The 15,000-nt window shown below is 44.3% G+C and overlaps 1 protein-coding gene across 3 annotated transcripts in view; it reads left to right on the forward strand.

The window, feature by feature from the left end:
* LOC137639906 (thiopurine S-methyltransferase-like) overlaps nucleotides 1–15,000 on the forward strand; it is a 34,487-nt gene that overhangs the window by 11,605 nt on the left and 7,882 nt on the right. Inside the window, exons 1-5 of one of the 3 annotated variants that reach the window (XM_068372184.1) lie at nucleotides 967–1,092; nucleotides 11,093–11,214; nucleotides 11,574–11,700; nucleotides 14,270–14,397; nucleotides 14,951–15,000. The exon at nucleotides 14,951–15,000 is cut by the window's right edge and continues 81 nt beyond it. In XM_068372184.1, the coding sequence (XP_068228285.1) occupies nucleotides 11,123–11,214; nucleotides 11,574–11,700; nucleotides 14,270–14,397; nucleotides 14,951–15,000 (397 nt within the window). In that variant the 5' untranslated portion in view covers nucleotides 967–1,092; nucleotides 11,093–11,122. Of the gene's footprint in view, nucleotides 1–966; nucleotides 1,093–1,644; nucleotides 1,908–11,092; nucleotides 11,215–11,573; nucleotides 11,701–14,269; nucleotides 14,398–14,950 lie in introns of those variants that run through there. The other 2 variants (XM_068372181.1, XM_068372183.1) reach the window with 2 other exon arrangements.

Below are 15,000 nucleotides of genomic sequence, written 5' to 3' on the forward strand. Positions count from 1 at the left end.
ATATATATATATATATATATATATATATATATATATATATATATATATATATATATATATGTTTGTTTCTCTTAGTGTTTATTCTTTAATATATCGCTAGTTGTCTTGACTGCATTGAACGTTTGTTGATGCATCACGAATTTACAGCAAACTAACAATAAACACTGGTGAGAATTGGATTTTTATCGAGCGGCCTTTATAAGTCCCGGGGCAAGATGGTTGTCGTCTACACGTATGCCGACTGGGTTCACGCGACACTTATTGTAGGATATCTATGCTCCAAGTTCCCATAGCATTTTATAAATATCCGGACATCATTCGGAACATTTTTGTTGTGTTTGCATATATGGGTATACGGATACATGTACAGTATTGTATAGGTGAATAGAAGTATTTTTGTTTCTTTTTACTGCCATCTTGTATAATTACTGTAAGTCAAGTTATGATTTTGTATATTTTGAAATGTACTCTCATATCCTGAGAGGGGTCTCCAGAGTTAATAAAAATCCTTAAATCCTAAATCCATAAATCCTTAAATCCGATAGGTTTTTTATTGTGTTTGCACGCTCAAAAATTTAAATGTCGCTGACGTTTAGAACTTTAGATGCAGAGTGGTCTTTAAATGCAGCTGTCAAACAAAACGAATCGCATCATCCTATATATTTTTGCATTTTGAGTGGCTTTCCTTTTCCATTGAGTTTGTTCTTGAGGACTTTTCATACTCGTTGCCTAGCGACCATTTGACCGCAGACGCTTTTCATACCAAAACAATCACATGTTTCCATTTAAAGTGACAAGTTTTCATGTATTCAATGCATTGCTGAGAGACAATAATATTTTAGCTTGCTATTGAATGAATGTGAAATTCTCATCAATTCTATATATAACTAACATTATCTTAAACATGCATAGACCAACGAAACGTGTGCGACATTGCCGAAATTACGCACATTTAGGAGGAAAAGCTACGAAACGAAATCTAGAATCTAAGTGGGAAAATTCTAATGGCAATTCTGTACCTTCATCACTTGTTCGTAAATCTCTGTTTACGTATGGAAGTGTGAATATATCCAGTGATAGATACTCCATTAGGTAAATATATGATACTTTAGTTTCTAGCTAAATACGTGAAGTGAAACATATTTATCCTAATCTCTTTTTTGTGTGTTTTATGCATTTCTGAGATTGATCATTGCAGTGTTGCCAGATTGGGCTACAAGTAGCGGTTTGGGCTACTTTTTAAGGCTGTCTGCTACAAAAAATTACAATCCGCTACTTGCTAAATTTTGGGCTACTTTTTTATTATTGGTTACTTTTATCATTAAACTAATTATAAAATTGGGCTACTTTCATATAAATAGTTTTAAGATAGATCTTTTGAAAGTTTCAAATACATTAACATTTCATTTTGTTGATAATTATAAAGTCGATTATTAATATCCTTTTTAGTTCCCGCTGTTATGTTCTTACAATTTTCTATGAGAGTTATAATTCATTTTCTATTTCCAAGACGCATCGTGCAATGAACTGTGTTGTTTATGTTCTCTGTATGTAACCTGTATCATACAGGTCCAATAAAGGTTTTGTTGTGGCGTTGGCTTTAACTGCACTACTCAGTACGATCTTGATATTTCCGTTGACGCACGTGTAATTGTGGTTGTGTTCTTATAATGGGGAAGTGGGCCAAGTATGATAAGGCCTTTCAAGCAGCCTGGTTAAAGGATCCATTATTTGAAAAATGGATTGAAGAATTCAAGACTGACAAAACAAAGGCATATTGTAAAGTTTGCAAATCGGTAATAAGAGCTCATAAAACAGATTTAAAAAAGCATGGTGAAGCAGCAAAACACAAGCAAAATATGTCTACAGTATGCCCAAAGCAACCTAGCCTTAAAACTTTTTACAAGGTTATTATTTGGGGTCAGCCACCCGTTCATGAGTTTTTGGGTTTTATTTAACATTGATATAATTTTCCCAATACAATTTTGATAAGGATATTTCAATAAAGTTTTACTAATGAATTCGTTTAAACCCGTAACTATGGGTAAAAATATGATACATTAATTTCTAGCCAAATACACGAACCATGTATATCGGTAAATAAATACTTCAATTTCTAGCCAAATACGTGAACCATATATTTTTCCTACTTGCTGTCTCGTGTTTTAAGAATTTCTGACTATGTTTATTGTGGCAAACCATCCGTTCATGGGTTTTTGGACCCGCTTATATAAAGACAATTATGGGGGACCCCAGTGGGAAACTGGGGTTTTTGGGGGTGGGAAGTGACGTTAACGAGTGATTTGCAGCAATAACAGTGGTCAGAAATGCAAAATAAGCACAAGTTAACCAGTTGGAAAAATATATGTAAGTGGCTGAAAACAGGCCAAAACGTGATTATCACTTTTGAGATTTGTAAAAGGGTACGGAACCTAACAAACCCACCTAACTTAACCTAGTAGTTCTCAGGTCACAACCCCTAGAGGGGGTAAGCTCCCCAGACCCCACTTCCCAGGTCACAACCCCTAGGCGGGGCCAGGCCCCCTTCCCAGGTCACAACCCCTAGGCGGGACCAGGCCCCCTTCCCAGGTCACAACCCCTAGGCTGGGCCAGGCCCCCTTCCCAGGTAACAAAACCTTCCCAGGTCACAACTGCTAGTTGGACCTCTTCCCAGGCCACAAACTGAAAGCAAATCACAAATATATCCTTACATTATGATAAAGTAAAATAAAAATAAATTCTTACTTTATGAAAAAGTAAATCACAAATAATTCCTTACCTATGGTTATGACACTTTTATTTATTTATTTATTTAATTTTTTTTTTTATTGCAATCTTTACAGAAGCTTTGCAGTAGAAATGTGTTGGTCTTCCCTGAAAAATTAAGTCAGAATCGGACCTCTGAGGCATTATTGTTTAATTTCACATGAGTAACAATAACTTCACACTGAACGGAGAGCATTTCCATCATAATCAATTGCTGACATAAATGAAGTTATACTAAATTTTGAAATAGATTGGTGTACTTCCCTTAAGTTCCCTCTTGGAGACGTCTTTATGTGATGGTGGTTAAGTTGAAACTGAAAGGGAAGGGGGGGGGGGGGGAAAGGCTGTAGTAGAACATCCAGGAACTTATGAAGTACTTGTAATCTATTAATTGGTTTAAAAAAAAAAACCACCTGACAAATACGTCATTGTAAATGCACAAGAAAGCTCACCAAACTGATGGGAAACAACGCATGCGCTATAAGTTGCCTTCAATGTCTCAGATGTAAACTTTGGACTTGTAGTGAAAAACATACTTCACATTTCAATAGACTGATACGTAAGTTATTATGCCCCAGCCCCTATTAAACTTATAGAGAAAAATACCAAATTAGTCTGCACTCGTTCTTTTCTTATAGCGAATTCCAGTTTCGCTAATAGTTAAAGTATCGTATATTTACCGTCAAAAGTGATAAATAATCATTGTTCCGTAACTGACATACAAACCACGCTATTTAATATGGGTTATTACTTTCGGGGTAGCTGAAATGACGAGCCATTAGAATTTTAACAAGGGTTTACTACCCCACCGCTAGTTAGCGGGGGGGTAGGGAGGGTAGCTTGCTCCCCCCCCCTCACACACACCTGTGCTTGAGCTCACTTTGCTCTCGGCTCGGGTGGTAGTCGGACGTGTCCGCTTTCACCCTCGCCTTCTTTGACAGCCATTGTTAATGCTTTTTGCTTTTCCTTTGACAGGTGTGCGTGAAGTTGGCCGCTGCTATGCGAAAGTGTCCTGGATTACCCGACCGCCCTTGTGGCACGTATATGTCGGCGGACGATACGGACCCTCACATCCTATGTCCTTATTGTAGGGGCCAGCGGTGTGAAAGAAATAAAGTATGTGGTGAGTGTAGGGAGTAGTCTACCTCCCAGTGGGAGAGATTTTCTTGGCGCCGGAAGAAGAAGTCCAGACTGGATATTTCTCCTTCGAAGGTTTCTTTGAAAGGAGAAAATCCCAAGGGCTCTTCTTCCGTGGCCCAAACCTCCTCTGAAGCTCCCACTCGATCGGTTTCTTCCGAGAAACTGTCTAGTGGTAGCGTAGGCCATAGTTCTGTTGCCCGATCTCGGGGTTTGAGAGAGGGAGTTGCCTCCCATAGCGAGGCAGCTCCTCCTCCTCCTCCCCCGGAGGAGGATTTAAATATTCCTGTAACTAATGATGATTTGTTTCAGCTTTGGGCTTCCTTGGGGCTTGAGGGTTTGCCCTCCAAGGAAGCCTTGTTTGACATGATCAGGTTGGGGGCCGCTGTCAAACAATCTCCGACTTAGCAGAGGTTGATCCCCTGTCTATCGTCGACGTTGTCGTGGCAGAGGCTTCCGATGAGTTATCTCAAACCTCTGCTCGTGATGATCCTGATGTAGCTGAAGGCTTAGTTCCTCCCTCTGCACATCCTTCGAGGTAAGAACTAAGTCCAACGGTCTCTCCTGCCGGTGATTCTCCCCCTTGGGGGAGTTCACTCACAGAGACTCCTCTTCGGAGGACTGCTGATGGTCAGCCCTCTGACCCCACGTCCCCCAGAGGGCGTATAAGGTGTAAAGCCCGCCTTCCTCTTCGCCGTAGAGGCCTTCCTTCACCTCACAAGGGTGTTAGGAGGCGCCTCTTCGGTTCATCGTCACCGCAGTCCGCCGCAGAGGAACCTCGCCGTCGTTCTCCGACTCTCCCAGCTACAACCCTAGACATCTCTGCAGATCTTTCGCGATCTCCTTCGGTGGAAAGTCGTCCTTACAAAGGGCACGCCGACCTTCCGCCCGTCAGACCTGCTGACCTGCCGCCGCCATTCCTGGCTGCTGATGCGCTGTGGGCGCCAACGCATCCCGTTGTAAAAAGGGGAACGGTCCCTTCGGGTCATCAAGGGCGTATGCGCAAGTTAGTGCATACGTCCCTTATGCGACAATGCTCACCTGCACGCAAGCGCTCATCGGCAGAAGATGCTTCTGTTAAAGCGCGCCAGCGCTCTCCAGATCGCAAGCGTGCTACTGCGCCCCCTCATCCTGCTGCGCGCCATGCGTGCCTTCATTCTCCTGCGCGCCTTCGTTCTCCTGCGCGCCTTTGTTCTCCTGCGCGCCAGCGCTCGCCTACGCGCCAGTGCTCGCCTACGCGCTAGTGCTCTCCTGCGCGCCCACGATCTTCTGATCTGGGCGCAGTGGGAAGTTAACTTCTTCCCCTGCTCGCCAGCGCTTACCACCGCGCCATCGGTCCCCGCCTGCGCGCCATCCCTCGCCCGCACTCTCCGACGCGCGCCCACGAGGTTGCGCACGCGCCCAAGCCCATCAACACAGCCGGATGTGTGCTCTCATGCGTGCTCGCGCCCAAGGCATGTGTCTCCTGCGCGTGCACCCAACGTTATCGCCCGCACGGGCTCTTCGGTCGGACCCTGCGCGCCCGCTTATCCATCCTTCAGCGCGCCCTCTGCCTTCTCCAGCCCCCGCGCGCCTTCGCCATCGCCCTTGCGTGCTAAGTCTCCCGCGTGTGATCCAGAGCATTTCCCCTTGCGCGAGCACCAGCACGCTCCCCAGCGCGATCCCTCGCACGAGGCTGCAGAACAACGCGTAGCCAGGTCATCATCGTCGCATCCCCCCCCATCGCAAGCGCAGAACAGCACGCTCGCCGGCGAGGGGGAAGATTGCGGATAGGTCCAGGGACTTTTCTTCTCCTTCATCTTTTCAGGCGAACCCCCCTTTGGTAACTCCTCCTAGGGATCGGTCGATCCCCTTACCTCGAGAGGGAGTTTCTGACAGCAGTCAGCAGCCTTGGTTTTGGTCCCTGGTCAGAGCGGTCATGCAGGCTTTTAAGCCTGTTCTCTCTGAGCTGGGCCACAAATCATTGGCAGCTTCTACTCCCCTGAAGCGGAAGAGAGGAGTGTTGAACGTGGTAACTTCTCCGAGGGCGAAGCTGACTCCTCGTAAGTTCTTGAGGAAGGCCTCTTCACCCCCCTAGACTTTCACTCCCTCCCCTTTGGACGAAGATTTCCCGTCCTCAGGGGAGTCACGCGAGGTGAGGCGTTCTCCCATCGCACCAATGAGGGGAACCCCACCTCGCGCTGGAAAGTCTTCTCTGGTAGGGGTGGAGAAGAGCCTCCCACCATCGTTGTTGGAGTCCTGCATCCCTCCCAGGAGGGAGACGAAAGACTCCAAGACTTTGCCGAAGTCATCTTCAAGGCTTAGACCGGAGCCAGCCAAGCACTCAGAGAATGTCCACGAGTCCCCCCAAGAAGAGCCTTTAGGGACAGTAGACTTCGCTGCTAGCCCTTCAGGAGGGGAGCTGCAGAAGTCAGAGCATGCGTTCTGGCAGGTTCTGACCCTTATGAGGAATCTCAATGGGTTTGCGGATCCAGAGATTCCCCCTCGTGAATGCAAGGACACGGTCTTGGACCGAGTCTTTGGGACTCAAAAACCCTCAAAGGCCAGCGCGGCTTTGCCCTGGTCTCAAGGGGTTAAGAGTGCCAGAGACAAGGTCGAAGCCCAGCTCTCCGAGCTTGCCTCCTCCAGTCGATCCAGCGCCGGCAACAAACTCCTCCCACCTCCTCGTGTCCAACAGAGGAGGTACTTTGACATCGTTGAGGAGACTTGTTTAGCTCTTCCCCTACACCACTCTTTGGAAGAGCTTACCAGGGGAGTCCCTCTTGAGAGACTCTCCAACCAGCAGGTCTCATTCTCGGCGACAGAGATCCTTAGCCAGGAAAAGGTAGCGAAGTGTGCCATGCAGGCAACTTCGTGGCTGGACATCTGGCTAGGGTCCCTGGGCATCCTGTTACGTTCAGACGACTTGTCCAAAGAAAGTACCAGGAAGGCCATGGAGACTTTTTTACTCTCGGGCACTCGTACGATCGAGTTTCTAGCCCACCAAGTCTCGAACTTGTGGGCTAATACCATCTTGAAACGTCGAGATGCGGTGTCCGAGATATTCCATCAAAAGGTCCCCAACACCGAGATCAGCAGGCTCAGACATTCTTCCGTTATGGGGAAGAACTTGTTCGAGCCTAAGGACATGGAGCAGGCGGCTGAGAGGTGGAGGAAGTCCAACCAGGACTCTCTCCTACATAGGGCTCTGACATCGAAGCCCTATAAACCCCCAGCAACCACGTCCTACCAAGACCACGAAACCGGCAGCTGCAGCGAAGACGACGGTGTCTAAGCCCTTTCCTGTCAAGAAGAGAAAGGCAAAAAGTCCTCTTCCAGGGGAGGAAAGAATCCTGGAGGGAGCGGCCGAGGCCGCAAACGCTAGGATTGGCAGTCCCCCTGCATGTCCACCAGTGAGGGGATGCCTACAAAGTTGCGCGAACAAGTGGCAGCAACTCGTGGCCGATTCCTGGACGATTTCCGTAATCAGTCAAGGATATCGCGTCCCGTTCACAACATCTTTACCTCCCCTGACAGCGGATCCAGTGTCGTTGAGTTCCCTTGCCATGGGATCAGCAAGGGGGCAAGCCCTTCGGGCAGAAGTCCAGACCATGTTGAAGAAGGGCGCTCTCCAAGAGGTCCTCGACGGGTCCTCAGGCTGCTTCAGTCGACTCTTTCTTGTAAAGAAGGCGTCTGGAGGCTGGAGACCAGTCATCGACCTCTCAGCTATGAACAAGTTTGTCATGCAAACTCCGTTCAGCATGCAGACCGCAGACACGGTCAGACTTGCAGTGAGACCACAAGACTTCATGTGTACACTGGACCTGAAGGACTTGTACTTCCAGATTCCAGTCCATCCGTCTTTAAGGAAGTACTTAAGATTCAGCCTAGACAACAAGGTGTACCAGTTCAAGGTGCTGTGTTTCGGTCTCTCCACAGCACCACAGGTTTTCACCACTGTTCACCCTAATATCGTCGTGGGCACTCAGGATAGGAATCCGTCTCCTCCATTATCTGGACGACTGGCTGATCCTAGCAGACTCGGAGTCAGCTCTTCTTCGACACCGAGACAAACTTCTGGGACTTTGCCAAGATCTGGGGATCATGGTAAATCTCGAGAAGTCCTCTCTGCTTCCCACTCAAAGACTAGTATATCTAGGCATGATCATAGACACCAATCCCCACAAAGCCTTCCCATCAGATGACAGGATAGCAAGGCTGAGGATGGTCGCAAGTCCTTTCCTCAGTCGAGAAGAACTTCCAGCCCAATCGTGGTTACGTCTCCTCGGTCACCTCTCATCCTTGGCTCGTATAGTTCCCAACGGTTGCCTCAGGATGAGATCCCTGCAATGGCGGCTCAAGTCTCGGTCGAATCAATGTTACGATTCCCCGGACGTCATGATCTCTATGGGTCCTGCGGAACAGACGGACCTTCAGTGGTGGGTGACAGACGAGAACCTACGAAGAGGAGTGGATCTTCTTGTCCTCTCCCCGCATTTGATGCTGTTTTCGGACGCCTCAAAGAAAGGGTGGGGGTCCCACGTTCTGCAACACAGGACCTCAGGCCTGTGGTCAGAATCAGAAAAGTGCCTCCATATAAATCTGCTAGAAATTAAGGCCGTATTCCTGGCCCTTCAACAGTTCCAACAATACCTGGCGGGTCACTCTGTGGTGGTGATGAGCGACAACACCACAGTAGTGGCTTACATCAACAAGCAAGGAGGTACTTTTTCAAAGCAGCTATCCCATCTCGCAGTAGAGATACTGAGATGGACCGAAGCCCACTCGATTCCACCATCGGCTCGCTTCATTCCAGGCAAGAGGAATGTGCTCACCGACAGTGAGCAGAGTGTCTCAGATAGTGAGTACCGAGTGGTCTTTGGATCATCTAGTAGCCAACAAAGTCCTGACTTTGTGGGGTTCCCCGACTGTGGATCTGTTCGCTACAGCGCTGAACTTGAGCTTCCGCTGTACTGCTCCCCAGTCCCGGATCCCAAGGCGCTCTGGCAAGATGTCTTCCAACAACGGTGGGACAACATCGACGTGTACGCCTTTCCCCCGTTCTGTCTGATGAGGAGGGTGCTCAACAAGACCAGAATATCGGTCAATCTTTCGATGACCCTTATAACTCCGCTATGGCATCACACGGAATGGTTTCCGGACCTTCTGCAACTCCTAACGGAACTTCCGAGAGAACTCCCTCCACGACACGAGCTACTCAAACAACCACACTCCAACATCTTCCACAAAGCTGTAGCTTCGCTACGACTTCATGCCTGGAGACTATCCAGCATCTCCTCGCTGAGAGAGGATTTTCGTAACAAGTTGCGGTCAGGATGTCTGGACACCTGCGAAGGTCATCCGCATCTGTCTACCAGGCAAAGTTGGGAGTCTTCTGGGGTTGGTGTCCTGGAAGGGGTATCTCTCCACTCGATGCCACTATTCCAGCAATAGCGGAGTTCCTCGTGTATTTGCGGGAAGAAATGCGCCTTTCAGTCTCGGCGGTGAAAGGCTATCGCTCAACCTTAAGTCTAGCCTTCAGGTTCAAAGAAGTGGACATTTCTTCCTCGCTGGAACTTTCCCTACTCATACGAAGTTATAAACTTACCTGCCCTCAGTCGAAAGTGAGACCTCCTCCATGGAACGTGGTTCGAGTTCTCAGGTCTCTTAAGAGACCTCCCTACGAACCATTACGCCAAGCTTCAGATTGCCACCTAACTTGGAAGATGGTGTTCCTACTAGCTTTGGCCTCGGCCAAGCAAGTCAGTGAACTTCATGGTCTCTCTTATGACATCGCCCATTCAAGGGGATGGGGGGAGGTAACGTTCAGATTCGTCCCTGAGTTTATTGCTAAGACTCAGAATCCGGGAGTGTCGGACCCTCGGTTCGAGTCTTCGTTCTGTAACAGATGACCCAGACCATCTCTACTGTGTCCAGTAAGGAGTCTGAGGCAATATCTCAAAAGAACGTCTGCAGTTCGTCCCCAGGTACAGGCATTGTTTGTGATTTCTGGGAGGACTAAGAGGAGGGTTACCATGAATACCATCTCGGCATGGATTCGTAGGGTGATCCATCTGTCCCTGAATCCAGACCCTCCTCTGTCACGTCGCCCTAGAGCACATGACGTCGGGGGCGTAGCTACGTCCCTGGCCTTCAATAAAAACTTTTCAGTGACGCAGGTGCTACAAGCTGGGGTGTGGAAGCGTCAGACGACCTTCACAGCCCACTACTGTACCTGCAAGACGTGACCCACAGGAGTCTCGATACGTTTTCCATCGGCCTTGTGGTGGCTGCACAACAGCTGATTTAAAACTTCAGGCTCCTTAATGGACAAGTAGCAGAAGGTTGAGGGCATTGTTACCCGGTCTTAGTCTGCATGAATTAAAAGGTATGTCTGGCCCTTATTCTTTTCCTCATCCTCCCCTCTCTTGGGAAAAGCAGCATCCTGGGTTCTCTGCACAGCTGACCTCGAACCACTGCAGGTAAACCATGTTTCCTTGTGTTCCTAGTATTAAACTAAAACTGTCATGTCCCCATACCCTGATGAGGTGGTATTGGGAAAGTCCTAGCCTAAAGTTTCCATGTAAAGGACTACAGGTCAACTTCCCCGGACGAGTCACACTTCAGTCCCCGGCCAAAGCCAAAAGCCATTACTGGCTGGGACTTTCCACCCTTCCTAACGGGTGAGTCACCCATATGAAATAGCGTGGTTTGTATGTCAGTTACGGAACAAATGAAAAATTCGTAGGTAATTTGTATTTTTCCTAACTATACAAACCTTAGCTATTTAATCAAACTTGCCTGCCAGCCCTATCCCCCTTGAAGTCCTACCTCTAAGCAAAGTGAGCTCAAGCATAGGTGTATGTGGGGGGGGGGGTAGCAAGCTACCCTCCCTACCACCCGCTAACTAGCGGTGGGGTAGTAAACCCTCGTTAAAGTTCTAATGGCTCGTCATTTCAGCTACGCCGAAAGTAATAACCCATATTAAATAGCTAAGGTTTGTATAGTTAGGAAAAATACAAATTACCTACGAAATTGTCATATTCGCCCAATCACGGTCAAATCAGCGCGCCAATCCTCTGCGTGTATGGCCTGCTTAATTGTACCTCTTGGAGTACCTCCTCTCACCAGGGTATGTATATTATATAGTCAAACACTTGTTCTTTATTATATAAAGGAGATACTCAAAATATTGTACTTCTTTTTCCAGCCAGCGAGTAAATCCCGAGGCAAGCCATCGATGAAGCTGGTGCAGTACGTTGGGGAGATACTTCCATCAGAACCAGCTAAGATTCTTCTTCCTCTGTGCGGAAAGACACCTGATTTACGATGGTAATGTATCTGATATTTCTTTAAGAACACTGGTTTAATCTTTGTTACTTTTATAAGCTGATATTTGAATTATTAATGATACATAGGATCGGTTATGCCATGTGCTTGAATATACGATTACCACCCAATAATTCTGTTGGTATGCTTAGGAACAAATGTGCATATATAATTACCTTAAGGTGAAAGCACATAATTTTTATAATTTTCCTGTAAACAACGAAGCAAGTAAATATAAGCAATGTCAAAGTACTGTCTGTAGCATAAATGATTTTATAGAATAAGATTCTCGTATAGTAACAAACATATGAATGTGGTTTATATTTTATAAACTCTAAAGCCCAGGAATTTCACATTCCCAGGCTCTACGAACGTGGCAATGAAGTTGTTGGCATTGAAGGAGTCGAGAAGCTAGTTTCAGAGTTCTTTGAGGCTCACGATGATTTAACCCACACAGTTGAAGATTGTTCATTTGGAAAACTGTACAAGGTAAGCTCTGTTGATAATAATGGCATCTGGCCTTAGTGATAATTTAGTGTAAAGCTTGCCTCTTCCCTAACTGTGGATTATGTTTGTTGACGTTGAAAAAAATATTCAGGCGTTGTTGTAGGTGTAGTGAAGATTAACGAGGTAATAAGAGTACTAAGGCTGAGGCACGTGTTGATGATGAATGGTGAGGAGGGCTTGGGAGGAGCCTTTTAAGGGGAAAATATCGAGAGATAGGCTGAGAATTAGATGGCGAGATAAGGGGAAGGATGATATGGAGAGAAGAGATTTGGTGGAAGTGGATGCCTTTGATAGAAGGCAATTGAGAGGGCACATCAGGCAGCCGACCCCTTAATATCGGAATAACGATGGGAAAGAAGCTCCGATAGACCTGTTTTGCCATATCTAAAAAGAACATGATAAGTCGTCGTCAGTAACTGACTGTTATTGAAGTTTTCATATAATCAAAATGAGTTAAACATTATCATATCTTACTTATCCAAGTATTTAATAGTGAGAGATGCTTTGGCAGTTTCCATATCCTTATGTTATACTGAACCTTAATTTTGATGTATAAAATTAGATAAAGTGGATAAAAAGATATTTACTAAATGGGAAATCAGGAATCTTAGTATGGAAACTTTTTTTGTTGGAATATCTTATTGGTCACATCGTTAGGATAAAAACTAGAACCTAAAAATAGAGATTTACGAAAATAAGATCCTAAGCGAATATAAATTAAATCCTTTCAACAGAGGAATTCTGTATATAAAAAAACCAAGCATTTTAGTCAGATTCTCAAATGGCCAAAATGATATAATTATAAGCTAAAAAAACACACACACAAGGATAATAAATAGTCTATGTTTATACTAACCAATTAATTCAGCTAAGACAATACAACATATAAATAATTATTCGTAATGATGTAGAGCTATACTTAGCCATCACTCGTTTGTAAAGCAATGGAGAAAATGGAAAAGTGTACTTGCTGAAAAGATCCTATCAATAAGAATAATGTGGCAAATCAGCTCAGACTGCTTAGGGATGGATTAACATTTGGAGTATGGAAATTGTAAGCTATTGTTAGAGATATAAGGACTAATATGAATATAAATGTCGAAGGAGTGAATAAATCCACTTGTCTAGAAGTTTTATGAAAGCAGGCTGCTAAATCACAGTTTAAAAGAAGATTAAATGTTCTTTGATGTTACAAAAACATTCCTGGCAAATTAGATTCAACACATGAGTGTATAAATGTGTAAAGTTACATGGGGATATACATTAGACACCTCCTCCACATTCGTTTAACAGGCTCACTCATAATTCCTCCTTTAAGTTTGCTCAACCAACTTACGTTTTATATGAAAATAGTACTACCTTCACACAATATGTGGTGACAGATTTCAGAGGTTTAGTTAGCACCAAACTACTTCAGCAAACCCACAAATCTCTCTGCACTTTGCCAACGTAAATAGTAAAGAGAGAATGAAATAGATATACTGTATTATGAATAAGTGAGGATAAACCATCAAATACATGAATATATACATAAGAAAACAGTTGTACAAGTAAATAAAACGGACCGACCAATAATGGCTCTTCAAAGTTCGTCACACATAAATCTGTGAACATTGGTATATGTGAATATACCATGAAGCCTAGTCCAGTTACGAAGTAAAAAGAAAAGCATCCAGTCATCTAGAGATGAACAGTTTGGTATTGTGGCACATTGGCAGTACATGGATGCTGAAGGTGTTTCAAAAGTAGCACCACCCACCAGTTCTAAAGGTGTAAAGGCTATGCATGCTATTGGAAGTACCTGTTAAAGTGGAGATAAGACTGGCAAACATGATTTCCGGCATTAGTCTAAATCTACGTTGGTATTAATGAGAAAAAGTAGACCATTGCTTTGAGCAATCTTGGTTAAGATAATGATCTCGGAAAGATGTTAACAATCAGAGCCATTTTCCAGTAATGGTAAAGAAAGTCTAAAAATGCAATTAATATGGCTGTCTTTGTTATATAAGCATTGGATAATATAGTATCATAGTTCCATCGAAAAGATGCTTCGCGGGGGATAAAAGTATTAGATGTCATCAGATATTTTCTTAGTCAAGTGCAGCGTTACCTATGCAAAAGGAAAATGATAGGACAAGTGTATGGTTAATAACCGGGCATATTTCTCTTTTAGTCTTGCCATGTACTTAATTGACATCACCTGGTGATTTGTTCCAAATCTCAATTAAGCCAAATGGGAACTTCACCTTTCATATGAAAGGAGGGAATAATGCAAACAAAGAGTAGATTCATCTGTATATTGTATTATTTGATTTTCTAAGCTAACAGAAAAGCCTTTCTTTAGTAGAGATGAACAACAAAGGCCACATAATCCTAGTTTGTGGAACACCAACCTGAATATGTCGGGACTCACTATAAACAACATAAAAAATGTAACTAAGAAACTTTTCATGAAAATTTTTGCCAAATGGTATTTGTCACAGCCATTAGATGTTTTTCACAAGTTCTTACTTTTCTTTTCCTTGAATTTCATCTGTGCTTTCATTTACAGACTTCTGATAATCGCCTGAAAGTGTATGTCTGTGATGTCACAAAAGTCCCCTCGGATACACTTGGACCATTTGATGCTGTTTTTGACTGGGGTGCATTTACTGCCATCCACGAGGATAATCGTCAAAAGTAAGAATATTCCTTTCTTATCTTGGTTTCACAATGGAGTTGAGCCTGTAAAGATTATGATTAATCTGATGTTATTAGTGGTTATTTGATATTTTATTTTATGACTTACGTATGAGCCTTTTTTTACGTTTGATGGATTAGCTATTGTAAGTCGTAGTTTTAGTCACTTTTACTTAATGTTATTTTCCTTCTGAAATACAAGTACTGAACTATCTGCTATTCAAGAGAAAGATTGATGGAAATATAGATAGACAGATATAGATAAGATATTCAAGAAATAATCAGCTTAAATAGATAACAGTATATTGAATTTTATCGTGTTATTAAATGTACTCAGTACCATCAGCTAATAATGCAAAAACTAGAGCAAATCTTAGGTCCAAGTATGTTTTCACTATTGTTAAAAGACAAATTTAGAGAGCCATGAGTAGATAGATTCCAGTGGTGTGCTTTCCTTAATTAGAATTACCTATGTTGCACAATTTTTGAAAAGAATTCCATAATTAGTTTTAAAATTCCATTCTCTAAGTGCAATTATTTTTTTTCCCTCAAGGTATGTGGACATCATCACAGGTATGCTGAAGCCAGACTACCGTTACTTCG

This window comes from Palaemon carinicauda, chromosome 4 (genome assembly GCF_036898095.1).
Source record: "Palaemon carinicauda isolate YSFRI2023 chromosome 4, ASM3689809v2, whole genome shotgun sequence".
Lineage (NCBI taxonomy): Eukaryota > Metazoa > Arthropoda > Malacostraca > Decapoda > Palaemonidae > Palaemon > Palaemon carinicauda.